The following is a 13,602-nucleotide window of genomic DNA, read 5'->3' as shown; positions in this document are numbered from 1 at the left end:
AGCTCACAGGAAACTCCAGCTAGTACAGAACGGTGCAGCATGTCTCCTCAGCCCCTGTCACACACCTGTCCTCCGCTGTCTATGCTGGCTTTCCGTAGACTTTCTAAGCAAATTCAAGGTCTTGGTTTTTATCTTCAAAGCGCTCTACTGCCTGGGTCCAGGATACCTAAAAGACTATCTCTAAAGCTCCAGGATGAAGACCACGAGCTGACAACTTCGCTCCTCTGGCCCAGTGGAACTCTCAACAATAAGAGTAAAGCTTGTGCAGGAGACAGAACTTTCCCCAGGCCTGGTCCAAGACTGTGGAATGAACTCCATCAGGTTCTAAGGGCCATCACAAACCTCACCCCTTTCTGTTTCACGCACAAGGCACATTTCTTTGACCTTGCCTTCTCTAATAGTGCACACGCTTCTCCCTGTGGAGAGAGGATGGGAGAACAAACAACATATGACAGATGTGTAGCCACGTTGTTTAATGCACTGCTGGAAGGTGCTCTGGTACTACAATAAAGAGGTCAGTATAAACACATATACTGAATAGAACAGAATCAAAAAAACAGGAATTGAAAATACTACCTGTGTGTGCAACATGGACAAGTTAAGATGAACGCCTGTATTTCCTGATTTGTTTTTAAATGTAACTGTGCAAACAATTTATTTATTAATTTTAATTATTTATTATTAAATTAAATTTAATTATTTTAAATCTATATAAATAAAATTAAATAATGATGCCTATCCAAGGCTTTAGGTGCTCTAATGTTATGATACAACAAATATAATCAAATTAAATCTCAGCAGCTTTAAAATGACTGGTTCCACAGGCCAGCCAGCCAGCCAGCCACCTCCCCTTTGGGTATGTCTATACTGCAGTTATACTCGCAGGGCTCGGGCTGTGGGGCTGTAAAGTTGCGGTGTAGGTGTTCAGGCCTGGAGCCTGAACTTTTGGATGCCACGAAGAGGGGCAAGTCCCAGAGCCCAGGCTCAAGCCCGAGCCCAAACTTCTACCTTAGAATTTTAAAGCCCCACAGCACTGAGCCCTACGAGCCTCAGTCAGCTGTCACGGGCCAACTGTGGGCGTTTAACTGCAGCATAGACATGCCCTTCATTATCTAGGAAGCCCACCCTCAGCCCTTTCCAAAAATCCTCTCAAACAGATTCTTTCGCAGCATGCCCAGAAAGACACCAAATTCAGACTCTCTCAGACCAAGGGAGGGGAACAAGTCTCCAGTCTCAATGCTCTCACAGAGAATGTCCCGCCAGTCACCTCCTCTCTTTCATAAAAAGGGGATCCAGCTTGGTAGACCAGCTGACCGCAGCTGTGACAGTATGGTATAGGGAGGGGGCAGTCTCTCAGGTCGGGTGGTCCCAGGCCATCTAGGGATTTATTAGGCCATAACCAACACCTTAAACTCCACCCAGAAGCCAGTGGGAAGTCAGTGCAGACCCTGGAGCACTGGTATCATAATGTAGTATTTTGCATTTCACAAATATTTCACAAAGACAATATAATTGAAAAACATTCAAAGAGGTTGGGAGAGGAGCTGCAGGATGAGTAAAAGAAGGTCAAAGACACTTTGGACAGGTCTCTCCTACCTCCGGTCGTTTCTCCTTCTTCTGAATAGTTTTTTGGTGTGTGCAATTTCAGCTTCATGTGGCAATGGATGATAACCCTGGTTAAAAGAAGGAAAAAAGGCAATTGAGAATTCTGAGATCTATGAGGTAGTGATGTTTAAATAGTTAGAACTGGGTACTAGTCCCACTGTGTGGACGTGGGTAAATTACCTGTTGCTCCTTAGAGAGACAAGGTGGGTGAAATAGAAGAAGAGCTCTGTGTGGCTCGAAAGCTTGTCTCTCACCAACAAAAACTGGTCCAGTAAAAGATATTACCTCTCCCACCTTGTCTCTCCAATATCCTGGGACCCACACGGCTACAACTACACTGCATGCACTGCTCCTTGTCTGTCCTACACAACATGAAAATTAGTAGAACAGATTAAACTTTATAAATGCATCTCTCCCTCAGCTTGCAAGATCTGTAAAACAAGCACCATGACAACTACCTTCTGAGGGTTAGTTAATCTGAAGCCATCTGAAACCTTCAGATGAATGGTGTTATACAACATAAATTTAAAGGATTATTATTAACGGCACCTGATATATGATTTACTGGGAATTCAGGCACTCATGACACTGAAATGCCATTTGTTCCCCTGTGCTATGGGGGCTGCTTTATTTCCATTACAAATCATCCATTCTTTTCTTTTTTTTTTAACTCAGCAGCAAAAATTTACAACATTTATTTGGAAAGATAAGGAGCAAAATTTAGCTGACAGAGCATTGGAGTGGGAGTCAGCAGGAATATCAGATCTTGTGCAGCTTCATGAGTGATGCTGTCTACCTCCCATCCCCACAACTTCATTTTCATATTATGGTTCATCAGAGGACAGCAATACTCTATGCTTTGTGCTCTAATATACTCCCTGCATGCTTCTGTGATCAGTTACCTTACACATAAACTGCAGCTATACTACTATACTACAAAGCAATAGAGACTATCACCCTCGTAACTTTGTTACAGAACCTACTATCTAGGATAACTAGTTAGGGAGACCGTGTTGCCTAGAAATCAGAACAAGCCCACTGTGAGAGTCAGAACACTCCCAGGTTCTATTCCTGGCACCCCATTTATTCACTGTTTTAGCACAGGTAAATCAATAAATAAATCACACAGTGCTTAAAAAGCATTTTTCCATCCTGACAGTGCTTTACCATCATTGATTAACCCATACAACACCTCTCTCATATAGGGGCATATTATCTCCATTTTACAGATGGGGAAACAATGATAAGTGATTTGTCCAGCCAAGTTAGTGAAAGAGCTGGGATTAGAACCCAGGCTCCTGGCTCCCAATTCTGTCCCCTATCCACTAGACTATGCTGTATGCACTCTGTGACTCAGTTTACCCATCTGATGATGGGGACAATTTTACTTACTTTCGTCCTACGGGTGTTGTGAGGCTTCACTGATGCTCACAAAGAGTTTTGAGGTTTTTAGAAGAAAGACACTATATAAGCAAAAAGTATTATTTATTTTCTTGGATCTGTGAAGCCATGATAACCACCAAAGGCAGTAAAAATCTTTTATTTATGCACTACGGTACTTCCCAGGCTGGCAATAAAAGTGCCATAAAAATCACTTTATATTTCCATAACAATCCATCTTCTCCTCTGAGTTACAGTCTCTGCCTCAAAGCTAGTGAATCATCACATGACAGAGGCCACCAGAAAGTGGCATGCATATGGGAAGGAGAAAGTGTCTGAGCATGCAACCGCTCTTTGTTACACTGGCAAGACAACAGGACACACCTACCACACTTTCAAAAGTTCCCTCTCTCCCAACATGTCAGTAAAAGTTATTAAGAGTTCACTTTAGTAGACATTACAATAGCAACAACACCACTTCACGATCCCCCTGGGAGATCATAGAATCACAGATTTTAAGGTCAGAAGGGACCATTATGATCATCTAGTCTGACCTCCTGCACAAGACAGGCCACAGAATCTCACCCTGTAACAAACCCCTAAATTATGTCTGAGCTATTGAAGTCCTCAAATCATGGTTTAAAGACTTCAAGGTGCAGCAGAATCCTCCATGCCCCATGCTGCAGAGGAAGGCGAAAAACCCCCATGGCCTCTGCCAATCTGCCCTGGAGGAAAATTCCTTCCGGACCCCAAATATGGCGATCAGCTAAACCCTGAGCATGTGGGCAAGACTCACCAGCGAGACACCCAGGAAAGAATTCTCTGTAGTAACTCAGATCCCGCCCCATCTAACATTCCATCACAGGCCATTGGGCATATCTACCGCTAATAGTCAAAGGTCAATTACTTGCCAGAATTAGGCTATCCCATCAGACCATCTCCTCCATAAACTTATCAAGCTTAGTCTTGAAACCAGATACGTCTTTTGCCCCCACTGCTTCCCTTGGAAGGCTGTTCTAGAACTTCACTCCTCTGATGGTTACAGAAGTGCAAAGTTCTTTATGAACATTAATGAATTTAGCCCCACAACCTGCCTGTGAGCTAGGCATAGGAACTAGGCATTATAGCTTCAGACATTTTAAGGCCAGAAGGGAGTGTTATGACAATCAAGTCTGAGCACTTGCATAACACCGTCCAGAGAATTGCATCAAGTAGTTCCTGCATGAAGCCAATAACTTTTGGTTGAGCTAGAGTACATCTTTTAGAAAGACATCCTATCCTGATCTGAAGACTTCATATGATGAAGAATCTATCACTAGCTGTCATCTTCAGCCCCCAACTAAAACCTCTCCAGCACATCATCAAAGATTTACAACCTATCCTGAAAAATGATCCCTCACTCTCATAGATCTTGGGAGACAGACCAGTCCTCGCTTACAGACAGCCCCCCAACCTGAAGCAAATACTCTCCAGCAACCACACACCACACAACAAAAACACGAACCCAGGAACACATCCTTGCAACAAAGCCCGATGCCAACTCTGTCCACATATTTATTCAAGTGACACCATCAGAGGACCTAATCACATTAGCCATGCCATCAGAGGCTCATTCACCTGCACATCTACCAATGTGATATATGCCATCATGTGCCAGCAATGCCCCTCTGCCATGTACATTGGCCAAACCGGACAGTCTCTACGCAAAAGAATAAATGGACACAAATCTGACATCAGGAATCATAACATTCAAAAACTGGTAGAAGAACACTTCAACCTCTCTGGCCACTCAGTAAAAGATTTAAGGGTGGCAATTTTGCAACAGAAAAGCTTCAAAAACAGACTCCAACGAGAAACTGCTGAGCTTGAATTAATATGCAAACTAGATACCATTAACTTGGGTTTGAATAGCGACTGGGAGTGGCTTGGTCATTACACATAGTGAATCTATTTCCCTAAAGTTAAGTATCCTCACACCTTCTTGTCAACTATCTAAATGGGCCATCTTGATTATCACTACAAAAGTTTTTTTCTCCTGCTGATAATAGCTCATCTTAATTAATTAGCCTCTTACAGTTTGTATGGCAACTTCCACCTTCTCTGTGTGTATATATATATATCTTCTTACTATATGTTCCATTCTATGCATCCGATGAAGTGGGCTGTAGCCCACGAAAGCTTATGCTCTAATAAATTTGTTAGTCTCTAATGTGCCACAAGTACTCCTGTTCTTTTTGTTCCAAAATGTTTACACTTTGTCAGGGCTGGCCTTACCATGAGGTGAACTGAGGCGGTCGCCTCAGGTGCCAGACTGTGGGGCGCACCACTAGGACCCAGAGTGTAGAAAATTGTGTCTGCTGCTGGTGAATCTGTATTCTCTCTGCTCTAGATGCACAGAGATGGTGGAGTGCTGTGCTGGAGGAAGGAGGGCATAAGAGACATAACAGGCAGCCAGGAGAAAAGGTGAGAGGGAATAAAAGAAAGCAGTAGGAGCTGCAGGGAGAGAGAGGAGGAGGATCCTCTTATGTACCTCTCTAGCACCCCCAGGAGCCTGGACTGATTAACCCCAGCTTCTCAGGGAGCTTCCTGTTTCCTGCTGCTTCCCTGAACCCACCTGAGGAGAACAGGCAGTCAACTGAAGTAGCAGGAGCCAGTTAGGCCCTTAAGACGCTGGTATCTTCCCTCACTCAGGCCCTGCTACCAGCCTGCTTATTTGTCCCCTTCAACTGAGTGTTGAGAGCCACTATAGCTGGCACAGAACAGCAGTCATGAGTGAAAGAAGAAAACGCCCCTCTGCGGCAGCATTCAGAAAAAGAAAGAAAGCAAAGGAAGATTTTCTATCTAAACAGGAAGGTGCTCCCCTGAGATACATAGACACAAATGTTCACGGTGAGCCTTCCGGCCCCAGTGAAGATGTGAGTGGTGAGGAGATGCCTGATCTTCCAGTTAGTCAGAGTACAGGTGACCTGGCAGCTACTACAGTATCCATATCTCCATCTCAAATGGATGTAACCATGCACATTCCTGAAGAAAAGTGTAGATCAGAGAAGAGTGTGGTGGAGGCGCAAGAAACAGCTGCTGCTGAGTTTAGTTCCTTAAGTCTAGATGATCCAGGACTGTGGACCCACTTGAGTAGTAGCCTAAGGGACTTCCTTGTACTGCATGGGCCACAGCAAGTGAAAAACTTCATGTTCCCCAAAGACAATGAAAATAGAAGTTTCCATCCAACACATTACTGGCTTGAAATCCCCAATGGTGACAAAGCGGAGAGGCCATGGCTTATGTACTCAAAAACCCAGAATGCTGCATACTGTTTTTGTTGCAAACTCTTCCAGTCTAATGTTCCAGCCACATTGGGTTCTACAGGAACAAAGGACTGGAAAAATCTGGCTAGAAATCTGGCATGCCATGAGAAGGCAGCAAATCACCAGAGAGCATTCCATAGTTGGAAAGAGCTTGAGATGAGACTAAGGTTAAAGGCCACCATAGATGATCAGCATCAAGAGAAGATTGCATCAGAGTCTCTTTCGTGGCAAAATGTTCTGAAAAGGCTCATTGCCATTGTGAGAATGCTTGCTACCCAAAACCTAGCACTGCGTGGCACTTCAGATCAGCTGTATGTGCCAAACAATGGAAACTTCCTTAAAATTGTGGAACTGATGGCTGAGTTTGATGCTGTACTCCAGGAGCATCTAAGAAGAGTCACCACCCAAGAAATGTACACACACCACTACCTTGGAAAAACAATTCAAAATGAGATCATACAGTTACTGGCAACAAAAATCAAACAGAAGATTGTGGCAGATCTGAAGTCAGCAAGATATTACTCTGTTATTCTGGAGTGCACACCTGACATCAGCCATACAGAACAAATGACTTTAATGGTGCGTTTTGTAACAACAACAGAACCAAGTGAAAATGTCCCTGCAATCGTGAGTGTCCGAGAGCATTTTCTAGAATTTATTGACATTGATGATACTACAGGAGCTGGTATGACAAATGTGCTTCTTAAAAAGCTGGAAGATACGGGAATTGCGATAGCTGACATGAGAGGTCAGGGCTACGATAATGGTGCCAACATGAGAGGAAAGAACAGAGGCGTGCAGACATGGATCCGAGTTAAACCCTCAAGCTTTTTTTGTTCCATGCAGTTCTCATTCATTGAACTTGGTGGTCAGTGATGCAGCATCAGCTTCTAGTGAGGCTGCTGAATTTTTTAATGTAATTCAAAGCATCTATGTATTTTTCTCTGCATCAACTCATCGATGGCAAATTTTGAAGCAACATCTGGGCACATCCTCTCTGACACTGAAACCACTGAGTGCCACATGATGGGAAAGTCGAGTGGAGGCGACAAAGCTTATCAAACACCAAATTGGTAAGATAGATGATGCCATAGTTGCCATTATGGAGGATAATGCTATGACAGGAACTGTTTGTGGGAGAACAGTGGCAGAGGGAAATGGAATCACCAGAAACATACATAACTTCAAATTTCTGTATGGCTTAGTGTTGTGGCATGACATACTGTTTGAAATAAATGTTGTAAGCAGGAGACTCCAAGGTGTTGACCTTGATATATCTGGAACAATGGAACAACTGGACAAAGCAAAGTCATAGCTACAGTCTTACCGGTCAGATGAGGGATTTCAAAACCTTCTGAAGAGTGCACAGAAGTTTGCAGAGGAACTTCACACTGAAACTATTTTCCCACCCATTCAAGAATACAAGAGTCACTGAAGAAGAAGACATTTTGATTACGAGGCACAGGATAATCCCATAAGAGACCCCAAACAACAATTCAAAGTTGAATTCTTTTACCAGGTTCTAGATTGTGCAATACAGTCAGCTGAAGAACGTTTCATGCAGCTCAAGGAACACAGCAGTATATTTGGGATGTTGTATGATATTCCAAAACTCCTCACTATACCTGAAGAAGACCTACACCAGCAATGCAGGGCACTAGAGACAGTGTTGACACATGATGACATGCGCGATACTGATGGGAGTGATTTAGGTGATGAACTGAAAGCCCTTTCAAGATACATTTCAGCAGGATCAACTCCAAAGGCTGTTCTGGAATATATGTGCACAAATAAGATGACCACCCTCTTTCCAAATGCTTTTGTTGCTCTTCACATACTTCTAACACTTCCTGTAACAGTTGCCAGTGGAGAAGGCAGCTTCTTCAAGCTGAAGTTAATAAAAACACATCTATGCTCCACAATGACACAGGAGAGGCTGGTCGGCCTTGCAACCATCTCAATAGAGCATGAGCTGGCCCAGACGGTGGACCTTCAGGAAGCAGTTCAAATCTTTGCAACCAAGAAGGCACGGAAAGCACCACTTTGATTATTCAAACAGATAAAAATGCCAGTGTTTACTATGCAGCCAAGAAAAGTTACATTTGTTATTCAGGCGTTTGAAAGTTAAGTGTTACTTAAAATTTCTGAACAAGACATTTGAGGAGTAGAACAGGAAGAAGGCAGAATTGAGAACTTTCAAAGTTTTGGCCCAAGCGAGGGGGCATGGGGGCGTCATTTGAGCTCCCCGTCTCAGGTGCCAAAATGTTGTGGGCCGGCCCTGCACTTTGTTTGAGTTTGCCTAGCTTCAATTTCCAGCCTTTGGATCACCTTAAGCCTCCGTCTGCTAGATTAAAGAGTCCTCTGCTACCTGAAATCTACTCCCTATGCAGGTGTAGCTCATGTGCAAGTCATTTCTTAACCTTCTCCATCACCATTTTACAGATGGGGAAAGTGATGCACAGAGAAATTGCATGACTCAGCCCAGATGTCACAAAATTTATGGAAGATTCAGGACTAGAAACAGTTTTCCCAACTCCCTATTATGTATTTAACCACAAGACGTTCTCTCTGCTCTTGAAATCCATATCAAGATGCCCTTAATACACATGTTACAGTCTCTGCTACAACATACAAGCAGTGACAATATGTGTTATTGAAACCCAACAGGAGATGACACTGTATTAGTTTTCCAGCAGATTAACCTTGGAGTGTCCAATGGGGCTACTGTGTAGTTCAGCAAAGTACAACATGGTGTTCTGCAGTAACTTGCTGTAAGGCCATTCACCTGGCATCACAAATACCGTTCCATTCATGCTCGCTGGATCTTGTCTCACAATTCTACATAGCACACCACTGATTAAGGAAAAGGTACTAGAGTACTCAGCTATTTTGCTGAAGAACCCTGTAGTGATGCAGTGCAGGAACATTTGAGGCCATTACACTACAGCATTTTTTAAAACTAAAGTTAATGCACACAGACAGTTAATATTCCTCTCTGGCAAGCACAAGAACCCATAATCCAATTTCTGTACAATTTAAGCTTTCATTAAATATCTGGAACTCCGGCCATTCCAAATGTAAACTCATCATAAACTGATGCATTGCTGCATGTCTCCCTCCTCACACAGGAGCTCTGCTGTTGCTCAAAACTTTGCTAAATTAACAAAACTCTGGTTATCAGCATGGCACGTGGAAGACAGAACAATTACATCTGAGGGAGTCTTCTACTTGGATGGGGTCTGTAGAGGACCTGGATGTGTCCGGCCAGGAGAAAATTCTATGTCCCTATCAGGAAGTTAAGAATCTCCTTTTTCCATGGGGCACAGCTCCCTTTTCTAGACCTAATTATGACACTTTTATGTCTTCGTGGAGAGTGGGAGAGAGGAAGTCACCAGCCCTTAATTGTACCTATTTTGGAGTTCTAGAAGGGCTAATTTGGGGGAAAGGAAGTCTACAATGGGGGGAAGGGCATTGTAGGCAGGCTAATTTAAAAAAAGGCAGAAGCTGCTCAGAGAACTGGAATGTTAGAGTAACTCTGGGACACATGGTTTAGAGAGCAGTCAAAAGGTTCATAACAAAATAATTGATTACATGGTTCCACTATTTATCTGATGGATATCCCCATTACATGTGGCATGTTTTTACACACACACATACACACTTGTTTTTAAGGTGACTTTTCTGAGGACAACCTGGATCTCAAGTGTGGTTCTCAAATCAGAAAATATGGCAGTCCCATTTTTCGGTAACCCCATCTAATTAGCAGGTGCACTCTTCCCATTCTGTATGAAGGTGTAACTGACTGTGATGTAGCCAAAGGGGCAAGTTTAGCGAAGCAGTGGACTGGACAGGCAAATACTCAGCATTTTCTGCTATAAAAAAATTGGGATAGGAGGATGCCATTTTAGTTTACGGCCTTAAGGCGAACGCATCAATGAGTCAGTGCCTTCTCTGGTGGGCAGTAAGCGTCACACCCTGGACAACAGTTTCAAGCAAAGGAGTTGGTTCAATTCCTCCCTGGGCAAGTGGTAAAATTATCCTCTCCTTTCAGGCCACAGAGCCACTGTGGATTGAAATTAACAAGCAACCACTACTGCTGCTGGACAATGTGATTTTTCATAGCCTGTTTTTATATATAATTTTAGATAAGATACACATGCATAGTGTAAGAGGGTGGTCTGCCCCCTTTAAGGGTAGTGGGTGTCTGGGGCCAGAAAATGCTGCTCCAGGCCTAGCCCCCTCTGAAGAGCAGGCATGCAGTGATGCGTAGCTCCCTGACGAATCTGGGGAACTGAAGTTCTTTGGGGCAGGTGGCAGTCTCACGGCCAGCCACCATGTACATAAGGCAAGTCTATAACTTAGCTTATCAGAATAAAGATCACGCTCCAGAGCTCCCAAGTAGAGGATTTGGGAGAGAGACCTCCAGGGAGTACGAACCCACTGAGAGAGAAACCCCAGCTAAGAGGGCTACGAAAGATTGTGACGCCCTAAAGGGAAGGCTCTAAGGGAGGTGAAGCCCTGGCAAAGGATAGGTAAGACTTTTGAGGCTGGAAGGAGGACTATACAAGTGCTGAAGCTCATTGTAAACTAAAAGGACTAACGGAGCCTAGGGAAGAGGGGTGGCAGGTTTTGAGTGTCATTTTATGGTAATTAACCAGACCCAGAAAGGGAGCAGTATTGTGAAGACAGCAGGTGTGGTGGTTTGTTTGATATGAGATAGGAAGGTAAATTGAGGCAGTAGATGGGCCTGAGGCTGGACTGGGTGAACCGCTGCTATGCGCAGATACATTTATATGCAGGGGCAAACACACACACACTTCTCGCTGTCTACGTTTTAACCACTTAATAAATCTATTTTAACCATTCTTAACTCCCTGTTGCCCCACCCATAAGAATCGAGAAACAGGGCAACTTTCTTTGTTGCCACAGAACTATTTACATACAAAGTTCTGTAGAGAGAACAAATAAAAATCTTTCAAGACCATGCTGACATTCTACAGCAGCCGCGGAACCTGCCTCCCTTCCCACCCGCCACCCCACAGCAAACCACCCTCTACGCTGCACTGTCAGACTCATGAACTTATTAACCCAGGTTTCCCTGGTTACTCATCTGCGAAAGACTTAATGAACTGCGGGTGGGAACCAAGGGAGAGATGGTTATATTTAAAGACACTCTTATGGCATGTGCTGTTACAGTATTTGCAGGCTTGATGTTCTGTAACGTCTGCATAGGAAATCATACAAACTCAGCCACTCCTTCTGTCCATTTCACTTACAATGTTAAATCACAGGAAGAAAAACAGAATAAGCCAGTTATGCCACCTACCCACCTATGAAGCTAACACAGCCTGCCTGACCCCAGGGGTTCAGTCAAGGGACTCCGAAAAGTGACTTCCTTACAAATTAAATGGTGTCAACCCAGCCATATCTGATCACCATCCCTGATCTAGCTTCTCAAAAACTCAAGTGTAAATTTATTCTGTGGTGGATAATTTTGAAGAGGTGGTGTATCAGGGATATTGCGGATCTGGCTGAAATTTAAGGGGCTGTGAAAGGTCAAATTTTGTCACTTTGCCCCTCTGCTGTTATGGTCCACTTTATTCATTATGGTTTTCAGATGTGCGTTACCCTGCAGAAAAGAGATGCCTTAATTTTTATTAACGGATGTTGTCTTTTCACAACGAATACTTAGAGAATTATGATAAAAGGGTGGTAAATTAGCCAAGTAGCATCTTAGTTTAAAATAGCCACATTGGAGCCAGAAGAGCAGAAAAGAGCAAGAAAAATAGCAGGGTTTGTTGGCAAAAATAATTGGTGCTGAAAAATCATTTGGCATTACCAAGGTATCATTGGATGTGAGCTTTATCGCAGTGAGACTTTTACCACCTTCCTGCCCCATGCAAAGAAATATCTCACCCTTCAGCTTATCCTAAAGAAATGGCTGCAGAAGGCTTGAACTGAACAGGTGGGTTATTAAATCTACAGTAGATTCTAGTAGTCTTGCCCCATTTTATTGTAAGCAAACCTCAGGGTGTCTTTTTTGTTTTACTTTGAAGACACTGACAGTGTTATCACAAAGGCCAACAATGAAATATCATCAGCTGGAGCCAGTACAAAAAACTGCAGTTCCAGAACTGACCTAAAAAGAAAACAAACCTGTACTGACACAGAAACTCATGAAACATTGTGAGAAAAAGGTGTTAATCTGACTACAAAAGGGCTTATTTACTCCAGGGCAGGAAAGTCCCGGGCACCACAAAACTACAGCTACATTTATTTATTGAGATTTTATCGTGTCAATGTCATGCTCTCAGCACTTTATGGAATTTAAAACAACAATGTTCAGCACCAAAAAATTCTAATCTAGAATTCTAAAAATTCTAAAAATTCAAGTAACATTTGTCCAACTGCCATTTGAAACTCATAGCTCAACCTCCTGCTGCCCCAATTCTTCTCCCAAACATCCTGTTCATCCTCTCACCTAGGCACTGTAAAGTACATGAAGTCTAAGCTGACACGAGGCTCATGAAACAGATATGCATTGTGAAAAGAGAGTACACTACACATAATTCAAGAGTTAAATCACAACCAACTCCAGTGACACAACATATGGTGGCTCTTTGATCGGCATTGCAAAATTGGAACAAAAAATGTCCTTGTCCTCATACACAAGCCACTCACTCACTTTAGAGTGGACGGGGCTTTGTTTGTGGGTGGAACTTGGGACAGCATCACTATGCTTCCCCACCCCCACCAGTTTGACCCTGACCACCTTCCCATCCGATTTACACGATCAAGGCCAATACTTTACAAAGCAAAGAATAACTATTGTTTGTGTTTTGGCTGGACACAGTTCCTTGGAGACTACCTGCTATTCCCTCCTCCCATTCCAGGAATTTCCACAGCACTCAGCCTTTCATTCACTTGTGAATGTTACAGGAGGGGAATTTTTTCTCCCCGTAGAAGATGGCAGAGGCATGGCTCAAATCCTTGACCTGATTTACATGCCATAGAGTAGTACCAAACAATGACAGGAAGCTGCAAACTATTTCCCTTCTATGAAAATTCAGATGATAAATTTATTCCTTCAAATTCCAAACTATTAATTTTTTGTGGGAAGGTGTTTGTAGTAATACAGTCGCTTCTGCATAAGGAATCAACTGATTTTCAAAATGCTCTGACCAAACAAAGGAAGAAGCTGAATTGTCAGAGCACCTTCATTAAAATAGGACCCTTCCCCTCCACCAGGACCACAGTAAACTGGATGGCTTCTTAATCCAACTAATCAACCTTCTTCCAACCTTACTGCTAG

General features: G+C 43.2%; 1 protein-coding gene across 9 annotated transcripts in view; it reads right to left on the bottom strand.

Annotated features, from left to right (window-relative positions):
• CTIF (cap binding complex dependent translation initiation factor) overlaps positions 1-13,602 on the bottom strand; it is a 334,688-nt gene that overhangs the window by 146,540 nt on the left and 174,546 nt on the right. For all 9 annotated transcript variants that reach the window (XM_037902488.2, XM_037902490.2, XM_037902493.2 and 6 more), the window contains one exon: positions 1,597-1,673. In XM_037902488.2, coding sequence (XP_037758416.1) covers positions 1,597-1,673 — 77 coding nt within the window. The remainder of the gene's footprint in view (positions 1-1,596; positions 1,674-13,602) is intronic.

The sequence above is a fragment of the Chelonia mydas genome, chromosome 5 (assembly GCF_015237465.2).
Source record: "Chelonia mydas isolate rCheMyd1 chromosome 5, rCheMyd1.pri.v2, whole genome shotgun sequence".
NCBI lineage: Eukaryota > Metazoa > Chordata > Testudines > Cheloniidae > Chelonia > Chelonia mydas.
The sequence above is the reverse complement of the archived record's forward strand: the minus strand, read 5'-3'. Positions and strand labels throughout refer to the sequence as shown.